Here is a 23,587-nt window from a genome sequence, read left to right on the forward strand (position 1 = left end):
AGAGAGAGAGGTGGGGGGGGGGGGGAGACGAGGAAGGGGTCAAGAGTATCAAAATTTATCCTCTGGTCATGGGAAGGATATTACAACATTATCATACTGGAAGGACTACGAAGGACCTTATTCTTAACACACACACACACACACACACACACACACACACACACACACACACACACACACACACACACACACATTTGATAAGGCTATCGTAGGAGTGAGAATGAGACAGACAGATAGATAGACAGAAAGATTGACAGAGTAATAACACAAAGCAAAATGAGAGAGAGAGAGAGAGAGAGAGAGAGAGAGAGAGAGAGAGAGAGAGAGAGAGAGAGAGAGAGAGAGAGAGAGAGAGAGAGAGAGAGAAGGCACGCTTGTTACTGCACGATAGAGAAAAAAAAAACTTGAAACACAGACGCGCGTGCTACAGGGTGGAGGAAAAAGGTGTGAGTGCTTTTGAAGGTGCAATTAACAGGGTAACTCATAATCGTCAGGTGCGAGAAGACGAGGAGGAGGAGGAGGAGGAGGAGGAGGAGGGAAGAGGAGGGGGCAAAACAGTGCTTTATGGAGGCGCCTAATTGCTTGTCAGTTGCAGAAAAAAAGTTTAAAAAAAACTAAATATTGGCGGAAATGTGTGCCAACAGGTGTGAAGAGGAGGAGGAGGAGGAGGAGGAGGAGGAGGAGGAGGAGGAGGAGGAGGAGGAGGAAGGATGGAGGAAAGGAGAAAGAGACGGAGATAGCGAGAAGGATGGAAGAGAGAAGGAAGTGAGCAAGGAAGGAAGACGAATAAGGAAGAGGAGGAGGAAAAGGAGGAAAATAGAAGAATGGAAGGAGGAGGAAAAGAGATGAGAGAGAAAAACAGGAAAGGAGGAAGCGAGATGAAGATGGAAAGGAGAAAGAGAGGAAGGAAATAAGGATAATAAAGGAGAGGAGGAAGAGAAGTAAAGATGGAGAGAGAGGAAGAAAAAAGAATGAAGAATTGAAGGAGGAGGAGGAGGAGGAGAAGGAAGTTAAGAAGAAAGATGAAGAGGAAGGAGAGTAAGAGAAGGAGAGACGCAAGAGGAAGAGGAGGAAGAGAGAACGAGAGAGAAAAGGAGAGGTACTAATGAGAGAGAGAGAGAGAGAGAGAGAGAGAGAGAGAGAGAGAGAGAGAGAGAGAGAGAGAGAGAGAGAGAGAGAGAGAGAGAGAGAGAGAGAGAGAGAGAGAGAGAGAGAGAGAGAGAGAGAGAGAGAGAGAGAGAAAGTGCAAAAGGGAACAATCATAGTTACTTCCCTCTGTCTCTTCTCCTCCTCCTCCTCCTCCTCCTCCTTCTCCTCCCCTTCGGCTATTATTCCAACTCACGCCCCGTTTATTTATACTTTTTAGTCTCCCTCCTCTTACAAAATAAAATAAATAACAAAAAAAAAATCCATCAACCTCTCCTCCTCATCCTCCTCCTCCTTTTCCTCTTCCTCTTCCTCCTCTTCCTCCCAATGTTCACCAAGTAGCAAGGTGTGTGTGCATTAGGCTCTTCCTACCTGCGCCCACCTGCAATGCTTCTTAATTAGTGGCATGTGAGAAATCCCCCGGAAAAAGGGATAAAGAAGTGAAATGCGAGCTGTTTTGAGGGACCGCTGGAAGGAAAAAATGCGGGAATGGAAAGGAAAAGAAAGGATATGAAGGGAAGCAGAGAAGAGACGGGGAAAGGACCTGGAATGAGAGGATGGGAATAAGAGGGGAAAGAGAAAGGGAATGAAAGAATGCAGAAGCTGGAAAAGGAACTGGAAAGAGAGGATAAAGAAGGGAAGAGAAAGAGAATGAAAGAATGCAGAAGCTGAAAAAGGAACTGGAAAGAGAGGATAAAGAAGGGAAGAGAAAGGGAATGAAAGAATGCAGAAGCTGAAAATGGAACTGGAATGAAAAGAAGATTGGGAAATGAAGGGAGAGTTTGTCGTAGGGAAAGGAGAGTAAGAAAATATAAAAAAAAAATTAAGGCAGAAAACGAAGGTGAAAAAAAAACTCAACCTCATCCAGAGAAATAAAATAAAATAAACAAGTAAATAAACAAATAAATAACAACACAGGCGGCAAGGCAGCTATTAGGACCTCAAGGCGAAGACATTGGATAAGAAAAAAATATATATATAAAAAAACTCCCGCTCGCTTATTCCTTCCATTCCCAAGATAGGATTCATATTTGGTCCTGAAAAACGTCTTCTCATTTCGAGGGAATACAAAACTCATATCCAGAAACTAAATAAACTTACACATACTCTGCTCTCCGACTCGATGTGTGGAATGGGCGGCGATGAGTGTGGGGGGGTGGATGCTGGAATGTGAGAGGGGGTGATGGATGAGTGGGGTGGATGCTTGGGATGTGTGACGGGATGAGGGGGTGGGATGCTGGGATGTGTGTGCGGGATGGATGAGGGGGGTGGATGCTGGGATGTGTGTGTGTGGAGGGGGGGGTGCTGAAAAATGGTGGAGGTAACGTGTGGATGAGGGATGGGCGTGTGTGTGGATGCTGGGGATGTGTGTAGATCGGTGTTGGAAGATGCTTGAGTAACATGTGGGTGAGAGATAAGGTGTGTGTGTGTGTGTGTGTGTGTGTGTGTGTGTGTGTGTGTGTGTGTGTGTGTGTGTGTGTGTGGCTGAGTAAATGGATGAGGAGATATATATGGAGAAAATGGGAGAGTGAAGAAAAGTGCGTGGGTTTAATCTGAGTAAACGGATGAATGGATGGATCTTGGCGCTGGGAAAGTGGATATGGATATGGATGTGGTAGCCAGGAATGGGAGGTGGTAAGAAGTGTGGATATCAAATGAACGTAAAGATATGGGTATGGACAGAGTAGAAAAAAGGAAAATGTGGACGTGATGTTGAAATGGAAAGGAGATAACAAGGAAAAGTGGACGGGATGGAATGAAGTGGATATAGGATCTAAATAAGGGAGAGGAGATTGAGATGAGCGATTCTGAGGACTAGATTTGGGATATGGGTGACGGAATGGCCAAAGAAATAGGGAACCGGGAACTGAATGGGAAAGATATGGTGAGTAAGATGAAACTGAATGGAAGAGATATGGACGGATGGAGGAAATGAAGGAGGTCAGATTTAGAGGAAAGAACTGAATTGATCGATGAAGGAATGAATACTATGTCAATAAGGTCAAGTCTTCTAAGACCTTCTAAAAACCTTAACTTCCAGAAGCCACGATTAGTATACCATTAGCAGAGAGGCTTGACAGTCATGTTGTGGGTGCCAATACCATAGATACATTCAAGAAGAGGTGGGATAAAATCATGGATAGTGAGGTAAGGTCGGGTTAGGATAACAGGAGCTGCCTTGTATAGACCAACCGGCCCTTTGCAGACTCCTTACGTTCTTAATAATAAACTTCTATAAACCTTAACTTCCAGAAACCACGATTATCATACCAATTGCAGAAACACTCACGCCAATATATAAACTTCTGAAAACCAAAACTTCCAGAAGCCACGTTTATCATACCAATTGCAGAAACACTCACGCCAATATATGAACTTCTAAAAAACAAAACTTCTAGAAACCACGTTTATCATACGAAGTGCAGAAAGACTTACGCCAATCCATAAACTTCTGAAAACCAAAACTTCCAGAAACCATGATTATCATACCAATTGCAGAAAGACTTACGCCAATCCATAAACTTCTGAAAACCTAAACATCCAGGAACCACGATTTTGCAGTTAGAGGAAAGACTTACGCCAATGTTAATGAACTTACAAGAAACCTGAAAACACATAATAAGAAAACACACACACACACACACACGATACTGGACAAACAATTAGGACAAAGACGAGATTAAGAAAGGACAAACAACACAAACACACACACACACAAACACATAGATAGATAGACAAAAAAAACACGAGACAAAGAAATACCCAATACCCAATCACAAACACCCATCACGTGACAATAACAGATCAAAAGGAAAACGGGAAGAACGAAACAAAGAAAACGGGAGGTCCAACACTAGACAGGTGGAAGGGGGTACTCACGAAATCACACACTCGGCCCAACGCAACACTCCCTCCCACTCCTCCACTGGCTCCTCCTCCTTCCTTACTCACTACACTAAGAGAAGGGCGGGCAATTACCTGTTGGGTGTGGATGTGATGGAGAACCTAAGGGGAGAGAGAGAGGGAGGGCCACACTTAGTAAGGTAAAGAGGGGGACGGAAGGGAGGGAGGTGACGAGACTGACATAAGAACTGCCTCAATAGTAGTAGTAGTAGCAGTAGTAGTATTAGTAGTAGTAGTAGTAGTAGTAGTAGTAGTAGTAGTAGTAGTAGGAGGAGGAGGAGGAGGAGGAGGAAAAGTAATGGGAACACACGAGTTATAGTAATAATAATAATAATAATAATAATAATAATAATAATAATAATAATAATAATAGTAACAGTATGCATGTTAGGCCTATGAATGTCTCCCTTAAACACCATATTAAGTTATCACCATCACCACCACCATCATCACCATCACCATCACCACCACCACCATCTCCTCTTTCTCTTGTATAAACCCAACTCCTTCTTCTCCTTTTTTCCCCTTTTTTTTCCTTCCTTCTCCTCTCTTACCTGCTGATTGAACGCCCACAGCCTTCATCTCCCACCACCACCACCACCACCTCCACCACCACCACGCAAAACCAAGTCACGCCACTCCTCTCTTGATATTGCTCACCACCTCCACCACCACCACAGCCTCCACGCAATTCTATCCTCTCCCCCTCCCACTCTCTCTCTCTCTCTCTCTCTTTCTTTTCTCTTCTTTTTCTCCATCATCCAATTACCTCAGCATTTTCCTCCGCTTTGAAGAGAGAGAGAGAGAGAGAGAGAGAGAGAGAGAGAGAGAGAGAGAGAGAGAGAGAGAGAGAGAGAGAGAGAGAATTACGTTACACACACTACGAACAGAGACTTGATACATCGGTTGGGTGATTCACGTTAGCCTGTTATACGAATGTGACCTCCGAATTAAGGAACAAAACAGAGGAACGAAAAGGAAATGTTTACTCCACTAAGATAACTTTCCACTCCATCTCTACTCCAATCTACTCCCAATCTATATTTCTTTCCCTTCTACTCCACTCTGTAACCGCTTCTATCCATTCCTCTCCTTCCATTCAATTCTCAACCAATCCACCTTGTCTCTAATCCATTTCTGCCCCTGTATCCACTCCCTATCACCAAACCTACTCCACCTCCACTCCTAACCACTCCCACCTCTATATCCCTTTCCTAAACCACTCCACTTCCTTTCCGATCCACTCCCACTCCCTCATACCTTATCCCAGCACTCCAACTCCACTCCCATACCCTCCATTCCATCTCTACACCGTTCCGATCCACTCCTGTTCCTACATTTCTTCGCTATACTAATCCACCTCTACCTCCAATCCACTCCCGCCCCTTCATCCCTTCCTTAAACCACTCCTCTTCCACTCCTGCCCTTACATTCATTTCCTAACATTACTCCACCCCGATTCCCATCCACTCCAGTTCTTACATTCCTCCCTCTATCCCTCCACTTCCATTCCCGTCTCTACATTCCTTCCTTACATCACTTTACCTCCCCTCCTCCTACCTCCCGTCCCGTCGTCATCCAGTGGAGGGCGGCGGCAGGACGCTTAGGACACTCCAGCCAGACGGAAAATTACATTACTTATTCACCAAAGCAAGAAAATGAACGAGACTCTGTTAAAGGGCGACACTGGCGAGGGACTCCTAGATGGGCGGACTATTACTACTATTACTGCTACTACTACTACTACTACTGTTACTATTACTGGAATAAGAGTACGAATATAGTGAAGATATTAATAAAATGCAGAAAGAGAAATAGGAAAAGGAGTGGAATAGGTAGGAAGGGAAAGGAGAAAATAATATAGGAGTAGGAAGATAGGAAGAAAAAGGAGTAGAGTAATAAGAGCCATAATGATGATAATAAGGAAACTACTTCTACTACTACAACTACTACTACAACTACTACTACTACTACTACTACTACTGATGTTTTCCTTGTTTTCCGCCTGTTTGCTCGTCTCTCCGTTACGAAATTGTCTGTTTATTTTAAAATACCTTACAAAATGGACTTATGCAATTCTTTAAAAAAAAGGCAAAAATCTCAACTATTAATTAACTTTTGAAAATCCTGAAAAATATGGAGGAAAGTGAATAACTAAAAATAATGGATGACTGAGTGATTTAAAGACGATAATAAATAAATGAGAGAGAGAGAGAGAGAGAGAGAGAGAGAGAGAGAGAGAGAGAGAGAGAGAGAGAGAGAGAGAGTACCTCCTTCCCTCTCTCCAGACAGCCTCCGTGGAAACTCTAGACGTTAGTTCATTGACCGCCATCCTATTGTTTAAGGAGGAGTTGAGGAGGAGGAGTAGGAGGAGGAGGAGGAGGAGGAGGAGGAGGAGGATGGAAATAGAGAGATTGGATGGAGCGGCAAGAGAAGCGCATTTTTATAATTACATTTAATGACAATTTTGAACTAAGTCTTTTAATATATTCTTTAGTTATTTTTCTATCTATATCTCTTCTATTCACCTCTAAAATGTATCTTTTTTTTCGTATTTCCTTCCTCTTCCTTCAACATCGCCCCCATCATCATCATCTTCCTAATCATTTTTCTCCTTCTTCTTCCTCCTTCTCATATATGCTTCCCTGTTCTCTCCTTCCTCCCACCATCCCTTCCTTACATTACTTTCCTCCATCTTCCCTTCTCCTTCTTCCTCCTCCTCCTTCTTATATACGCGTCCTTGCCCTTTCTCCTTTCACTCATCATTCCCTTTTACCATTATTTTCCTCCATTCCTTTCCCATTCCTTAATCCTTCCTCTACAACATCCCTCTACCGCCTTAACATACTATCTATCCCATGTGTCACCCTGCCAGTCCTCTCCCTACTCTCTTCCCGTCCTCCCTCTCTCCCTTCCTTTGCCTCGCCACGCTTGGAAAACTATTCAATTATATCTTCTTGGGGCAGAAACCATGCAGTAGTTAGCCCCTCGATGACCTAATGTAGTTAAGAGGTGAAGTTAGTAGGCAGAACGAAGAGGAGGAGGAGGAGGAAGAGGAGGAGGAGAAGGAGGGTGAGGAGGAGGGAGATGAATGAAAAAAGGAGGTAGCTATTCTTTTTTTTTGGTTCTGAGTAAATTAAATTCTTCTCCCATCATTCCCCGATCCGTCTAATCTTCCTTCCTTCCTTCCTTCCTTTCTTCCTTTCTTCCTTCAGTACATTATGTCATCTATAACTCCCTTCCTCTAACCATCCCTCTCTCTCTCCCTGCCTTCCTCTCTTCCTTCCCTTCCTCCCTTCCTTCCTTCCTTCCTTCTTTCTTTCCCTCCTTCCCTCACTACACTTCCTCATTCCCTTCTTCCTTCCTTTCATCCCTCCTTCCTTTCTTCCCTACTTTTCCCCTCTCCATTACTATCCTTCTACTTCCTCCCTTCCCTCCTTCCTTCCTTCCCTCTCTCACTTACACACCCATACCATCCTCTCTATCAAGACCCCACCCCACTCACACCCACATCCCCCCTATCCCCCCATACTAACCACCCCACAAACACACCTACTTCCCTTCCCATCCCACCCACCCCACACACACATAGAAGGGCCCGCCAGAATATTTGAATGCATTATACGCGCTTCTAAATTCCTCCCGGTATCTCTCCACCCGTAAAATTATGTATCCCTTCAGCTTCCGATATTGGCCATCACAGAGAGTCTTCGGCCTACAGTTCAGCGTCGATATCGGGGCGAGGCGAAGGTCGGCATTAGCATTTACCCACGCCACGCGCCGATACCAAGGGGCTTTGAGGATAGGGAAGAATAGGCAACATATAGGAAGGGCAATTGTATAGGTTTTAAAGGGAAGGAACATATACGTAGGGGAGGATAAGTAACAATTTGAAAGGGAAGGAAGGGCTTTACCGTGTACCAGCGACGGGCCAAATTTGTGGCCTTACCGTGTACCAGCGACGGGCCAAATTTGTGGCTTTACCGTGTACCAGCAAAGGGCCAAATTTGTGGCTTGACCGTGTACCAGCAAAGGGCCAAATTTGTGGCCTTACCGTGTACCAGCGACGGGCCAAATTTGTGGCCTTACCGTGTACCAGCGACGGGCCAAATTTGTGGCTTTACCGTGTACCAGCGACGGGCCAAATTTGTGGCTTTAGAGGGGGCATAGAGGTAGGGGAGGAGAGGGAAGGTTAAGGAAAGGTTAGATGAATAGGGAAGTGGAGACGAGAGGTTAAGGGAAGGAGACTGAGGTAGGGAAGAGAGAGGAGTTGAATGATAATAATCTTGAACGTCTATATTATTTTCCTTTTACTTTCCGATTTGATGTTTTTCTCCTCATTTGAGTCATTTTTATCTCATTATTTCTGCGCGCTATTTTTCTCCTTTCAAATATGTTAACTAAAGATTTCATTTTTTTCCTCCCAGTCCTCTCAAGATCACGACTCTCTCTCTCTCTCTCTCTCTCTCTCTCTCTCTCTCTCTCTCTCTCTCTCTTTAGAAATCCTCTTACACTAGGTCTCCGTCTTTAATTAACTCTCTCTCTCTCTCTCTCTCTCTCTCTCTCTCTCATTCTACTGTTTTATGCCTAAATATAATAGTTTCTCTACCTTTGACAAGCCAGTTCGAGGAGAAAGGTTAGAGAGAAAAAAATACTATACCCAAAGGAATTGAATCCGATATGTAGATGATGGTAAAAAGAGGAGAAAAAAGGGGAAGGGGAGGGAAGGGAAGGAAAGAGAAGAGAAGGGATTGGAAAGGAAGGAAAGGGAAGGAAAGGTTAAAAAAATAAAACAATGAGGAAAATTAGTGAGCTGATGAATTTTGGAATAAAAAAGAAAAAGCAAATACGGATGGATGAAAAAATACGTAAGGAAGAAAGGGAGGAAAATGGGAAAAATAAAAGGAAAAAGGGAAAAATATGTAAATATAATGTATATGAAGAGTAACGGAGAAAACGAAGAAAAATGTAGTAATAGTAGAAGTAGTAGTAGCAGTAGTAGTAGTAGTAGTAGTAGTAGTAGTAGTAGTAGTAGTAGTAGTAGTGGTCCTGGTTGTATTAATTGCGTATTCCTCAAAAATCGAGACTTTATTATACAATGTCACTTTTATTATTCATTCTTTTTTTTTTCATTCCAAGTCTCATTTTCGATTCAAACAACGAATTTTACGAGTCGTTTTATTCGTCCCTTTACGACTGCGAGAGACTCAAAGAAAATGGAAAAAAGGGAGCACTTATGTAAACCAATGATCCCTGGGCGGCCCTCTCTCTCTCTCTCTCTCTCTCTCTCTCTCTCTCTCTCTCAACACATATGACTCTATTTCGCCTTCTTGCTGAATATTAAAAGGAGAAGTTAGAGGAGGAAGAGGAGGAGGAGGAGGAGGAGGAGGAAGGAGGTTAGTGCCTGAAGGGAAAAAGAAGGAAAATGAGCAAGATGTTATGAAAGGACGGGAAAGAATGAGGGAAAAAAAAAAGATTCGTGTAAACAGATGATAATGCAAAATGAGCGGATCTTCATTTTCTGTTTGACTCTCATTAGCTCTCTCTCTCTCTCTCTCTCTCTCTCTCTCTCTCTCTCTCTCTCTCTCCTTCTTTTCCTTTATCTCTTTTTCCTTCACTTTCTTTCTTTTTTTATTTATTTTCCTTTCGTTCTTTCTTTCTTTTCTATCTTTATTTTCATCTCTTTCCCTTCCTACCTCTTTCTCTCCCATTCCCTCTCTCTCTCTCTCTCTCTCTCTCTCTCTCTCTCTCTCTCTCTCTCTCTCTCTACCCGGAAGCCGCCGTTTAGTAATGTAAATGTGACTAGATGTGTCCGTAGAGTTTACGGCATCACTGCATAGATAACATAATACTAAACACACTTTGTATCTTGAATCTGCGCGCGCGCCCACACACACACACACACACACACACACACACACACACACACACACACTAGTCAAGTAATCATGTAATCATTTTTCCTCGAATTCTCTTCTATCAACGAGGTTTTCTGTGTGTGCAATAGCTGACATATTAGCATTGTTTTTGCGGCGGAACATCTAATACTTATTTTTGTAATTCTCTCTCTCTCTCTCTCTCTCTCTCTCTCTCTCTCTCTCTCTCTCTCTCTCTCTCTCTCTCTCTACCTTGCCCTCACCTCGCTTTAATTAACACGTCACACCTGTAATTTCACCTGTCTTCCCTCTCCCTCTCGCCTCTCTTCCTCTTCCTTTTCCTTTTTTTTGTGGTATAGAAATAAACTAAACAAACAAAGAGGAAATCATTATGAAACTTAGAAGGCATTTTCCTCTTCTCTTCTAAAGACAATACATAACAAGAAGGAGAGAGAAGGGAGGGAGAGGAGGAGGGGAAGAAAAGAAGAAGGAAAGTGCAGTGTTATTCCTGGTAGCAAGAGGGTATGTGCCGAGGAGGGAGATGATGTAAGCAGAAGAGGGAGGAACGAGGGCCATGCAAATTTGCTGAACGTGTAACATGTGGAGGAAGATGAGGAAGGAAAAGAGGAGGAGGAGGAGAGAGAGAGAAGACGAAGAACATCAGAGGAACAAAAACAATAAGTGAATCGACGGCCATTAGGATAAGGAGATCGAGGCGCTGAAAAAGACTTAGGTGAACAACAAACGTACGAAGAAAAACTAGCGAAAAAATATACGATGAAGGAAGGGAGGAAGGAAGGTAAATTTAGCTATACCTACATCAGGAAGAAAAGAAAGGAAAGAAGGAACAATAGAGAAAGGAAGGCAATATAAACATCTTGAGAAGAGGGCGAAGGCAGGTCACGTAAGGAAGGACAACTGAGGAGGGCGTCAGTCGGTACTCACGTCAAGGAGGGCGTGGAGCTGCGTGTCCTCGAGGACGGAGAGGAGGAAGTCCCTGTCCTTGACGGGGCACTCCTGCAGGCACTGGATGTCGTCCAGGGAGTCCAGCACCACGCTTACTGCTCCTGAGGGAGAGGCACACTGACACACGCCGACAGGACCAGCTGATGCACACACACACACGTACACAGACACACATACACTGAAACAAACTTACCACTGAATAAAACAATCATAGACACATACACACAAACATCCCATATATGCCATCACAACACAAACCACTAGACACCTTAAAATCCCTCATACACCCCTCTACATATAAACAACGTATAAACACAATCCTCCAGCACCATCACAACTGTTAAACACACACCACCAAAACACACACTCCACTTAAAATCATCACTTCTACACACATACAACCCTTTAATCCCATCCGCAGACCCTTAAAACAGCCCCACTCATCAATCACAGCTTCCAGAATACAACAGTCACATACAAGTAATCCACTTTTCAACATATCACTACACACATACAGTATTTCAATCTCATCTAGTGCTTTTAAACTCATCCTGTACCCCTTGAAGCTAACCCCCATTACAAATCCCACAATAGAGTCTCCTAAAACCCCAAAATCACACATTCGAATCACCCTCCCCACACCCTCACGACACCTACCAGTACTGCACACGTCATCGTCGGCGGGCAGCTCAGGGTAGGGGTCGAGGGTGGGGTCGGAGTAGAAGCTCGTCCATCGCGGGGAGGACACGGCCGCCAGCACCGCGCCCTTCAGCTTGCGGCGCGCGTTCATCTTCCTCATCTCCTCGACGGTGGAGTGAAGGTGCGTGCGGGAGGCGTACTTGTCGCGGTCCTGAGGGAGTGGGCGAAGAAGGGGAGTTAGTGAGGAGTGAGTGAGAGGAGAAAGTGAGTAAACGGATGATGGGAAAGAAGTAAAAGTGAGTAAAAGAGAAGGGAAAGAGAGGAAAAGTGAGGAGAAAAGGTGAAGAGAAAGCGAAAAAACGTGAGTATAAAGCAAAATAAAGTGGGTGATGAAGAAAAGAAAGCAGAAAAGTAATGGACAAGGATAGAACAGAGAGCAAGGGGATCATCAAAGCCTCATAACATCAGCTAACACCAACGTTGCCAGCGAGAGAGAGAGAGAGAGAGAGAGAGAGAGAATGACACAGTTAAAAAAAATCAAGAGAAATGAGAAAAAAAATGATCAGGTCGGAGCATCAAGGGGCTAGTCTACTCAGTTTCTCATATTTCCCAATTTCCACCCCCAAAAACTGTCTCCCGGGCACCAATAACTGGCTTTCTATGTTGTTATCGTTGAAATGGTTAATTATTTTTGTTTCCTGGTGATATTTATGGAGGAGAAGCCTGTTAATATGATGCTCAGAGTACGATAATCTGACAACGATGGCTAATACTATACAGTCGTCCCTCAAATAGTACGGTTTCCAATAGTTCGGTTTTGGTTTTATGTGGATTTTCTAAGAAGTTTTTTAGGATTTTTAAATTTCCCGACGAACAGGAAATTTAAAAATCCTAAAAGATCTTCCACGGCAATCCGTATAAAACCGAAACTGAGCTATTGGAAACCGTACTGTTTGAGGGACGACTGTACTCGGTTTCAAGAGAGCTGGCGGGCTTAATCCTTCATGGGTGGACTCGAGGACTTGGCATCATTGCTTGGGTGACGGTCTCTGCGTCGCTCATTGGCTGTTGTTTACTAGATCTAACCTGCCGTGACACATAGCCAACTGTCTCTCGCTCTGTCAGATCAGATCAGGTGCGGTCCCGGGATATGCCTTTCCAACGGCTCCCGGAATTTCTGTTCATTCAATGTCAATGTTCTCGTGCTTCAACTCTAATTTTCTTTTTCAGTTTTCACTTGACATCTTTTTTTTTTCACTGATTTTGCACTCGTGTTTAAGTCTTCTGAGCTCTTTGATTTTCCTTCCAGAGTGTTTTCAAGTAACTTTTCCTTTCTTCTATTTTCTCACTTTCTTCACTGCTATTATTGAGTAGTAATATGTTGGTGTTCGTCTGTGTCTTCCTTGTATGGCTGCTGTACAAATGTGTGTTCCTTTCCTCACCCAAGCAATGATACCAAATCCACGAGTCCAACCCTGAAGGATTAGACCCGCCAACTTTTGTGGAACCGACTATAACTAAAACAATCTCGAGAAAGCATCAAAACCTATTTCAAACCCTTTACAATTCCCTTCGTTTAGCAATCCAATCAAGTTTTCATAATGGGCGCGCGATCCTCTTCAAGCTCCTCTACGTCCGCCTCAAATCGCCGGGAAGAGGAAGCTTTTAGAGGATTAGCCCCTTAATGCTCCGACCTGATCATTTTTTTTTCTCTCATATTTCTCTCGATTTTTTGTAGCTGGGTCATTCTCTCTCTCTCTCTCTCTCTCTCTCTCTCTCTCTCTCTCTCTCTCTCTCTTTCATGACTAAAGGTAGGAGGAGGAGGAGGAGGAGGAGGAGGAGGAGGAGAAGAAAAAAATATACAAACAATTAACAAAATAAAAAGAAAAAACACAAACAGAAATAAATACCAAGAAAAAAATAGAGTATGAGAGAATAAGAGGAAGAAGAGGAGAAGGGGGAGGAGAAGAGAAGGAGGAGGAAGGGTATTTCTATGGCTGGGAGGAGGCAAAAAAAGAGTAATATGGAGAGAGGAAAATCTGATTGGAGGGAGATAGATAGATAGAGGAGGAGGAGGAGGAGGAGGAGGAGGAGGAGGAGGAAGATCATGGCCCAGCATCTCATCAATAATCGATCAGTGGTTACGTTTCCGACTCAGTGACCGTGTGTGTGTGTGTGTGTGTGTGTGTGTGTGTGTGTGTGTGTGTGTGTGTGTGTGTGTGTGTCTTTGTGTGTTTGTGTGCATTAGTGCATGAGTGTTTGAGCAGTTAAGCAAACACACACACACACACACACACACACACACACACACACACACACACACACAACACAAAAACAACAAAATTTATATAATCTCGAGATGAACAACACTCTCTCTCTCTCTCTCTCTCTCTCTCTCTCTCTCTCTCTCTCTCTCTCTCTCTCTCTCTCTCTCTCAAATATTTACTCATGCATCGTCTAAAAAGGAAGAGGCTGCGTCATAATTGGAGGAGGAGGAGGAGGAGGAGGAGGAGGAGGAGGAGGAGGAAGAGGAGGACGAGGAGGAGGAAGAGAAAGAGAAGGAGCTATTAAGAGAAGATAAATAAACAGGAGAGAAAGGAAGGAGAGGAATAGGAAGGAAGGAGAGAAATAAGGGCGAGAGGAAAGGAGGAAAAAAAAGAGGGAGAGAAAAAGGAAGGAGGGGAGGAAGGAAGAAAGGAGGTAGAGCTAAAAAATAGTCCCCTTAAGGAGTTCCCAGGAAGCCTTAATTTGGGAAGAGAAGGGAAATCAGCAAAGTGTGTGTGTGTGTGTGTGTGTGTGTGTGTGTGTGTGCTAACGGCCTCTTACGGATTTTTCGTTCCCCGTTCAATATACTCTCTCTCTCTCATACAACTTTCAGATGTAAAGAAATAACTGACTGACTGACTGAAGGAAGGAAGGAAGGAAAAAAGAAAGGAAGGAGGGAAGGAAGGAAGAAAGGAAGGAAGGAAGGAAGGAGGGAAGGAAAAAAGAAAGGAAGGAGGGAAGGAAGGAATGATATACTGACTAACTAACCAAATGACCCACTGACTGACTGACCCAATGACCGACTGACCCCCTGAGTGACTGACCTTGATCCAGCGGTGACTGAGCGCCTCCTTGACCGTGATGCGCTCGTTGGGGTCGAAGGTCAGCATGCGGCGCACCAAGTCCTTCGCGTGGTCACTCACCCCTTCCCACGTGGCCGTGTTGAGCTGCGGGGACACGGGTGATGCACGGGTGAGACAGGGCAGGTAACATTACCGGTAACACATGGAGGCCAATGGGAAACAAAAGACGGTACAAGATCATTACAGAAACAGGACAAGTAACACTGCAATTTGTGACTTATAGAAGGTAGAAAGTGGTATAAGATGATTAAGGCTTCATATGTTAGTTAAACGTTATGATTAGGTAATTAGGAGGTTGTACATGGTAATTAGTCTGTCACAAAGTAATTACAAGGCAAACAAGCGGTGGTACAAAGAATTAAAGACACACACAAACTTGAACGGCGTGATGAGGTAATTACAAGGTAACTTAGGGGTCACAATGTAATTACGGGCTAATAAGGGTAATTAAAAGGCTCAAAATTATCAATGATGTACCAAAAGTAGGTAAACGTTGCAATACGACAATTAAGAACTCATTTAATACGGACTGGATGATTTATGAGTTTATTTTGCAGCTCTGGAGGCAGCTCAAGGGAAAACAGAAGAAACAAAAATCGACAAACAAAAAAAAAAAAAAAGAGTAATTAATATTGTAATGATAATGTAATGACCTAAGTAATTGACACTGCATGAGAAAACAATGATCTAATTCACTGAGACTCTACAAGAAAGTTTAATGATCTAAGTAACTGAAATTCTACAAGATAGTTTAAAGGTCTTAGTATGAGCTCCTTACATGCAGCTTGGCCTGGCAGATGGCATCGTACAGCCGCTCCTTGGTCCCGTAGAAGGGCAGCGTGCCGGACAGCAGGATGTGGAGCAGCACGCCGGCCGACCACACGTCCACAGGCTTCCCGTACGGCTGCCGCTCCACCACCTCGGGGCTCATGAAGTGCGGGGTGCCTATCCGGCCTGGGGGGGAGAGGGAGAGAAAGGCGGATTAAACGTGAGGAAAGTGAAAGGAAGAGAGATAGATATAGATAGATAGAGGGAGGGAAAGAGTGAGAAGGCTTAATATAAACTATAGAGAGAGAGAGACTGAGATAGATAAAAATAAGTAGATAGGTATAGAGAGAGAAATGGCTTAAACAGAGGAGAGAGAAAGAGGATGAGATAGAGAGAGAGAGAGAGAGAGAGAGAGAGAGAGAGAGAGAGAGAGAGAGAGAGAGAGAGAGAGAGAGAGAGAGAGAGAGAGAGAGAGAGAGAGAGAGAGAGAGAGAGAGAGGGGAACGGGTTAACAAGGAGAGAGAAGGAGACAAATAGATAGATTTAGATAGATAATGAGACAGACAGATATATAGACGGAGACCAAATCGCTATGATCTACTCACTGGCTTACCACTTTACGAATATCTAACTAAACATGAAACAAACAGACCCACACAACTCAACACTCTCAGGGGCTTCATAAACACTAATACTTTAAATAACTATGAATGAAAGTAAGAAAACCTTTAAGAACATTGAAATAAAAGGTTAAAGAAAGGGTTAAGTGTATATGTAGTAAGATGAGAGAGAGAGAGAGAGAGAGAGAGAGAGAGAGAGAGAGAGAGAGAGAGAGAGAGAGAGAGAAGAGAAAACGGGTCACACCAAAGAGAACGGCTCACAAGGTTGGCTAAGGAGGCGGGTTTTGTAAGGGTGACTGTCTTGTTTTGGTGTACTGAAAAAGAATGTGTGTGTGTATGGGAAGGGGGCGAAGGGAGGGGTCCTGAATGGCCTAACCTGCAGTGACCTACCCTACCTAACATAACATGACATAACACAACACAACACGTAACATAACATAACATAACATAACATAACCTGGCGTAACCAAACTTTTGTGTTTTCTTACGCTTTCCCAGAATCATAAACAGCCAAGCACACACGTTTCCTAGACAGACTTTATTATCAACTACCAACTAAAACCAAATAATACACTCACTCCGCTATCTACAACCTTTTTTGCTACATCAGCGAGACTCCCTATTACATTTCTAACTCCTAACGCTTTCTCAGAATCATAAACACACAGAGTATTAACCACTACCAGCTAAAACGTAATACTCCACCCACTCTGGTATCCACAACTCCTTTTTGCTACATAAATGAGACTTTATTACGTTTGTGCTCTCTAACGCTTTCCCAGAACCACAAACACACACACACACACACACACACGTTCCCAGTCACACTATATTAAAACCACTTCCATCTGTGAACTAATATTGCACTAACTCCCTTATCAAACGCATTTTCTCCTAATAACTGGCCCTGTATATTGCTTTTTCTCCTTTAGTATGTATTAAGGGGAGACTCAACAAACAGACAAACACACCGGTTCTCAGACACACTATATTGAAACCACTGCCATATGTCCCTTATCAAACGCATTTTCTCCTATATAACTGGAACTGTATATTGCTTTTTCTCCTTTTATTATATATTTTAAGGGGAGACTCAACAAACAGACAAGCACACCCGTTCCAAGACACACTATATTGAAACCACTGCCATATGTCCCTTATCAAACACATTTTCTTCTATATAACTGCAACCGTATATTGGTTTCCCCTTTAGCGTTTTTAGGGGTGACTCATGAATAGGCCAACACACACACACACACACACACACACACACACACACACACACACACACACACACACACACACACACACACACGCTTCCAGACACACTTTATTAACCGCTGTCTCGTGAAAAAGGATATTGCCCTCCCTTTTAAATAGTTAGGCCATATTTCCCTTGCCTAAAATATATATAGCAGAGTGCCCCCTCCCCACGCACCCTCTTCTTCCTGTATTAGGGACCATACTCGGCCATTATCCTCTACCATAGAATACCACAGAATATCCTTACCCCTACCTACCATGTTCTACCCTCATTCTCCTCTCCCATATACCTACCATTTCCCTCTTTCCCATCCCTTTCCCTTCCTGTTCTTCCATTTCCTTAAATACCTCTACCATATTCTATTCTCACCCCTATCTACCATGTCCTACCCTCATTCTCCTCTCCCATATACCTACAATCACTCTCTCCCATATCCCTTTCTCCTTCTCTACCTGTTTTCCCATTTCCTTAACTCCCTCTACCATACTCAATCTTACCCTTTTCCACCTATGTCCAATTCTTCTCCTTCCCCATGCCTCCCATCACCTATTCCTATTTCCCATTATTACCTACATGCGTCCCTTCCAGCTTCGCCATTCCATTTCATTACCCATCTACCATATTTTGTCCAACCATCGCCTTTCCCATACCTCCTATCACCCTCTCCCAACTCCCTATCCCTTTCCTCCCTGCTCTCCCATTTCCTACCCTCCCCTGTCATATCATACTACCCTTATCAACCAACCCATACCCCTTATCCTTCCCCCCATACTCCCATCACCCTCTCCCATCCTCTCTCCTCCCCTTCCCTTTCTGCTCTCTCTCCCATTTTTCGTGTCGCTGTGGAAAATATTAACTTTTTTTGTTGTTTTTTGCTTTTTTTCGCCCCACACAAAACAACACTACGCCACGCCAAGCCACGTTTCGCCCCTGCTATTAGGCGTGTGTGTGTGTGTGTGTGTATGTATGTGTGTGTGTGTGTGTGTGTGTGTGTGTGTCAGTAGAGTGCCGGGGAGAGAGTTTTTAGGGTTGTTTTTTAGCTTTTGTGAAATATATATATAAAAAAAATAAGAGGGAGTTCGTTTATACCAGTACTGTGTTCTCTCTCTCTCTCTCTCTCTCTCTCTCTCTCTCTCTCTCTCTCTCTCTCTCTCTGGTGTTTTCATTTACGCAAAATAGTCAAATAAAAGACAGATAGGGACCTTTTTTTTGCTTTTTTTTTTTGTTAAGTTTTTTATTTTTTTTATTTTAAGAGTTCTTGTTTGGAATATTATTTAGTGTATATCAAAGTTGTTTATTCTATCTTACTTTAACGGTTCTAATTCTCTCTCTCTCTCTCTCTCTCTCTCTCTCTCTCTCTCTCTAAACAACAGAACGCCAAATAATAAGCACGGCGTTGTTTAGATTACCATAATGACTGTTTATATGACGAACTCACACACACACACACACACACACACACACACACACACACACACGTTTTAATATGCACCCCAATAATAATACACACACACACACACACACACACACACACACACACACACACACACACACACACACACACACACACACACACACACTGCCATTCACGTTGTATTATTACTGCAAGTTTTAATCATTGTTGTCGTCACAATGAAAACAAAAGTCTGTAATATACTTTTGCGCACGGTGTTTGTTTTGTTTGTAGAGGAGGGGAGGAGTTTACACACACACAAACAAACGAACACACACATACACACACGCAACTACTTGAATTCTTCTAAAAAAAACTCCAATACGCCTTTAGTGGGAAGGTTTACACACACAAACACACAAACATACACATACACAAACACACAAACATACACAAACAAACATACACACATATACATATACTTCGCTACTTGTAATAAAAACACTGATATTAGTCTATAACGTGAAAGATTAAACACCAAAGCATACATACATACATACAAACATACATACAATTGTTTAACTTCTCGTATAAAAACATGCATACACACATTTTTTAAGCATTTCGTAAACAAAACTTCACAAAAATTCATCAGCGTGTTTGTTTTGAGTGAGGAAAGATTTACATACAAGTATACAACGTGTTTTTTTTCCTGTATGTCTTTGTTTCGTGTGGATAGTTGGTTAGTTAATGACCTGTTATTTTTTTCTTTCATTTCTTTTATTATCCTTTCGCCGCTAATTTTCCCAGATGGTTTTTTTTTCCATATGCGTAAAACACCAACATTCGCTTTCATATAAAAAAAACTCCATTCGTGTCCTGCCCTGAATCCAAATGCTCTGTTATCTATCTTGCTTTCATTTCTTTTATTATCCTTTCGCTGCTAATTTTCCCAGATGGGTTTTTTTTTCCATATGCGTAAAACACAAACATTCGCTTTCATATATAAAAAAAATCCAATCGTGTCCTGCCCTGAATCCAAATGCTCTGTTATCTTTCTTCCTTTCACTTCTTTTATTATCCTTTCGCTGCTAATTTTCCTAGATGTGTTTTTTTCCATATACGTAAAACACCAACATTCGCTTTCATATAAAAAAAAAACTCCATTCGTGTCCTGCCCTGGATCCAAATGCTGACGCCATCATTATTAGCCTTTGATGTCGCGTTGCACTGGTCATTCTCTTCACTATTTTCCTGTTCTCATTTCCAGAGCCAAACGAAATACCGAAATAAGGTCAACTTTCCTATATTTGTAATTACCTTTGATGTTGTTGCTGTTGCCTGAACCCACTTGTCATTCTTTTTTTAATTTTCTCTTTCTCTCTACAAGTATCATTCATGTCCTCTGTCTATATCTATCTAATATTTATGTTAGTTTACCTTTCTTTCTTTCTTTGTCTTTCTTTCTTTCTTTCTTTCTTTCTTTCTTTTTCTTCGTTACAAACACTCTTCACGTTTTACCATACATACTTCCATCATTGTTTCGAGTTTTCCCTTTCAAAAAAAAAATCACATTATGTTACTGTACCTTTCTTTTTTCTTTCCTTCTTTTCCTTCCTTACAAACACTTTTCACGTTTTTCCATACATACTTTTATCATGGTTTCGAGTTTTCCCTTTCAAAAAAGATCACATTATCCATTATTTTTCGTTATTCCATTAGTTATTCCTTCATCACTGAAATCCTGGGTTTGCAAATTATAACCCTTTGCAGGCAATCATTGTTCTTTCTACCTCGAATTATCCAGATCTTATTTTTCTTCGTATTTTCCGAGCTCTCCTTCAACACAAGATCAACGTGGCATTCAATCTCACAAATTAACTAGGTCGTCATTTTTAGGGGGTCCTGAATCCACTAAGTACACCATTATTATAAGTAGTCATTATTGTGTTCGTCCTTCATATCATTAACCTCACGTATAAATGTCTAACTCCATTCTCTCCTCTTCAATTCTTCTCCCCCTCAGTTCACAATTTAAAAACAAGACTCTTATACAAGCTCTTCATTTCCATCCCTTTGTTCACATATATAACCCTCTCTCTCTCTCTCCCTCTCCCTCTCTCACCCCATATCTCTCTTCCCCTCACCTAACTTTCCTAAATCCACAGTCCCACTGCATTTTTAGATCCAATTTTAATTCATTTATTTTCTAATGTGACGGAGATGAGCACCGAGGACGTGTGCAGCTATTGTGTATGGTTCCAACTTTGCTCTTTACTTTTATTGTGCCTTAATGCGGGTTCTGCTCCCCATAGACTGTTCTTGTTTTCATTCATATTCGATTTGGTTTACATTATCATTTATTTGACGTAGATTCGCACTTATTTTGTTTTTTCGACTCTTCATCTAAAGCCTCCTCTTCCTCCTCCTCCTCCTTCTCTTCTTCTCTTTTCCTCCTTCTCCTATTTCCCACTTCTTCCTCAACGTTCCTGTTCTTCCACCCACCAATTCCAGCTGCTCCTCCTCCTCCTCCTCCTCCTCCTCCTCCACTTATGATCTCAAGGAATGCGCGTCTCTTAAATATTAATTAAATTCTAATGCGAGACTCTCTCTCTCTCTCTCTCTCTCTCTCTCTCTCTCTCGGTGAGTGACGCCAGAATTCATTAGTGTCTCGGCCTGTGTGTGTGTGTGTGTGTGTGTGTGTGTGTGTGTGTGTGTGTGTCTAGTTCAAGTTGTCATGTCTCTCCTTTTGTAAGCTTATTTCGTTGGTCTAATCCTGTTTAATATGTTCAAAAATGAGCAAGGAACTGTGTGTGTGTGTGTGTGTGTGTGTGTGTGTGTGTGTGTGTGTGTGTGTGTGTGTGTGTGTGTGTGTGTGTGTGTGTGTGTGTGTGTGTGTGTGTGTGTGTGTGTGTGTGTGTAAATTTGGATCTTCAGTTGAGTTTAATCATATATGAGTTTAATCACCTTTTGCACACACACACACACACATGCTTTATCCCCTTACCAGCCCATATATGTAGCAGGACACTCTATATAGCTTTAACATGAACTAACTCCTTCAAACATATCGCTCCGTCCCTTTGGTAAGTTTAGGTATCAACCAGATGAGGTAAGGCTTAGGTTAATCTCTCTGTCAGTAAGATAATGAGCGCGTTTAAGAGCAAAGTCGATAAGAAAATGAGTTTGAGGAGAGGTACAGTTAAATTAATTACTACACACACACACACACACACACACACACACACACACATACAGACATACATACACACACATTCATAAACATTCCTTGATTAATATAACATGCGAGAGAGAAAGGAGAGAGACAGACAGACAGACAAACAGAAGCAGAGAGAAACAGACAGACAGATACACACATGCACACACATTAACAAACATACAACCACACATACAAACAGACAGAGAGACAGACAGACAGACATAATTTTAGCAAGACAACCACTTAGGCAATATTAAGCTAATCCTCAAAGTGGCATGCAGGACGGAAGGAAGGAAGGAAGGAAGGAAGGAAGAAAGAAAGAAAGAAAAAGAAAGAAAGGAAGGAAGGAAGGATATAAAAGGGAAGAAAACGATGGTGTGATGAGAAATAGAAAGGAGAAAGAGAGGAAGGAAGGAAGGAAGGAAGGAAAGAAGGAAGGAAGGAAGGAAGGATATCAAAAAGGAAGTAAGGAAAGAGAGATGAAAAAGCAAAACATGAAGGAAGGAACTGAAGAAAAAAGGAACATAGAGAGAATGAAAGAAAGGAAAAAAAAATAAAACAAGGGAAGGATATGGAAAGGAGTGGGAGAGGAAGGGAGGTGAGAGAGGAAACGAAAGAAGGAAGGAAGGAAGAAAATAATAAGAAAATAACACAAAACAAAAGTCCAGTATTGCCAATGACTTAAAAACAATGACAACAAAACGTAAGTGCTCCATAATTTAAGAGTATATACATATCAGTTTACGAATTAGGAATGCATATAATAATAGAGAAATGGTCGCGATCCAGGTATCAAAAGAGTGAGGTGGAGGCAGGCGTGAGTGTGGAGCAGTGAGTGAGATTAGTGAGCCGAGACGGAGAGGAGACGAGGCAGTGAGCTTGAAAAAAGGTAGACAAAAAAAGACCATCATATATATTTAGCTCATTGGGTCGTATTATAGAAACATTTAGTCGCCCAAGAACACAAATTTGACAAGGCTTTCGTAGGAGTTCTGAGCATTTCCAGGGGTAGTTTTATGACCCAGGTGGTACTTTGATCCTTCCTCTGTATCGTAAACCTAAAGAAACACTCATTAGAACTCGACTGACCCGCTCTTTGACCTTCAGAAATAGTTGATGTGAGAGGCGAAATTGTCTAATAATACCGGTCATTATCTTTGGAGTATAATGAGCCAAGTATATATATTGCCAAACCGCTTAATCTGTATCTCGGAAAATGAAAACTAATCCTACAAAACAAAATCATTGGAAAAATTAAAGTTTACTCAATCCTTCTCGACAAAAGCTTTATAATTACTTTGAATTTTAAGCTCAAGATCACTGCATGTCAGCTCCGTTTATATTATTGATTTTTATTGGAGAGAAGAAGGAAAGGGAAGGCTGGCTGGTGGGTTCCTTGGCCTTCCTATCTTTCTCTCTCTCTCTCATTTAAGAAAGGAAGAGTAAGTAAGCAAAAGGAAGAGAGCGAAAGATAGACAGAAAGATAGAGAGAGATAGACCAAAAGGTAGAGAGACAGAGACAGAGACAGAGAGAAAGGAAGACGGAGTGAAAGAAAAAGCGAAGATGAATATAAGCAATCCAAAAAGCAAAGGAGGGAAATATATACAGAAGGAGAGAACCAGGAGGAAAGAATGGAGGGATAGGTAAGAGGAGGAGGAGGAG

General features: G+C 42.3%; 1 protein-coding gene across 1 annotated transcript in view; it reads right to left on the reverse strand.

Annotated features, from left to right (window-relative positions):
- Positions 1-3,951: 3,951 nt before the first annotated feature.
- The window catches only part of LOC127008472 (peripheral plasma membrane protein CASK-like), a 49,466-nt gene continuing 29,830 nt past the window's right edge, over positions 3,952-23,587 (reverse strand). The window contains exons 5-9 of the mRNA XM_050880617.1: positions 15,438-15,613; positions 14,621-14,743; positions 11,550-11,742; positions 10,872-10,993; positions 3,952-4,152 (exon numbers count right to left, since the gene is read on the reverse strand). Coding sequence (XP_050736574.1) covers positions 3,952-4,152; positions 10,872-10,993; positions 11,550-11,742; positions 14,621-14,743; positions 15,438-15,613 — 815 coding nt within the window. The remainder of the gene's footprint in view (positions 4,153-10,871; positions 10,994-11,549; positions 11,743-14,620; positions 14,744-15,437; positions 15,614-23,587) is intronic.

This window comes from Eriocheir sinensis, chromosome 37 (assembly GCF_024679095.1).
Source record: "Eriocheir sinensis breed Jianghai 21 chromosome 37, ASM2467909v1, whole genome shotgun sequence".
Taxonomy (NCBI): Eukaryota; Metazoa; Arthropoda; class Malacostraca; order Decapoda; family Varunidae; genus Eriocheir; species Eriocheir sinensis.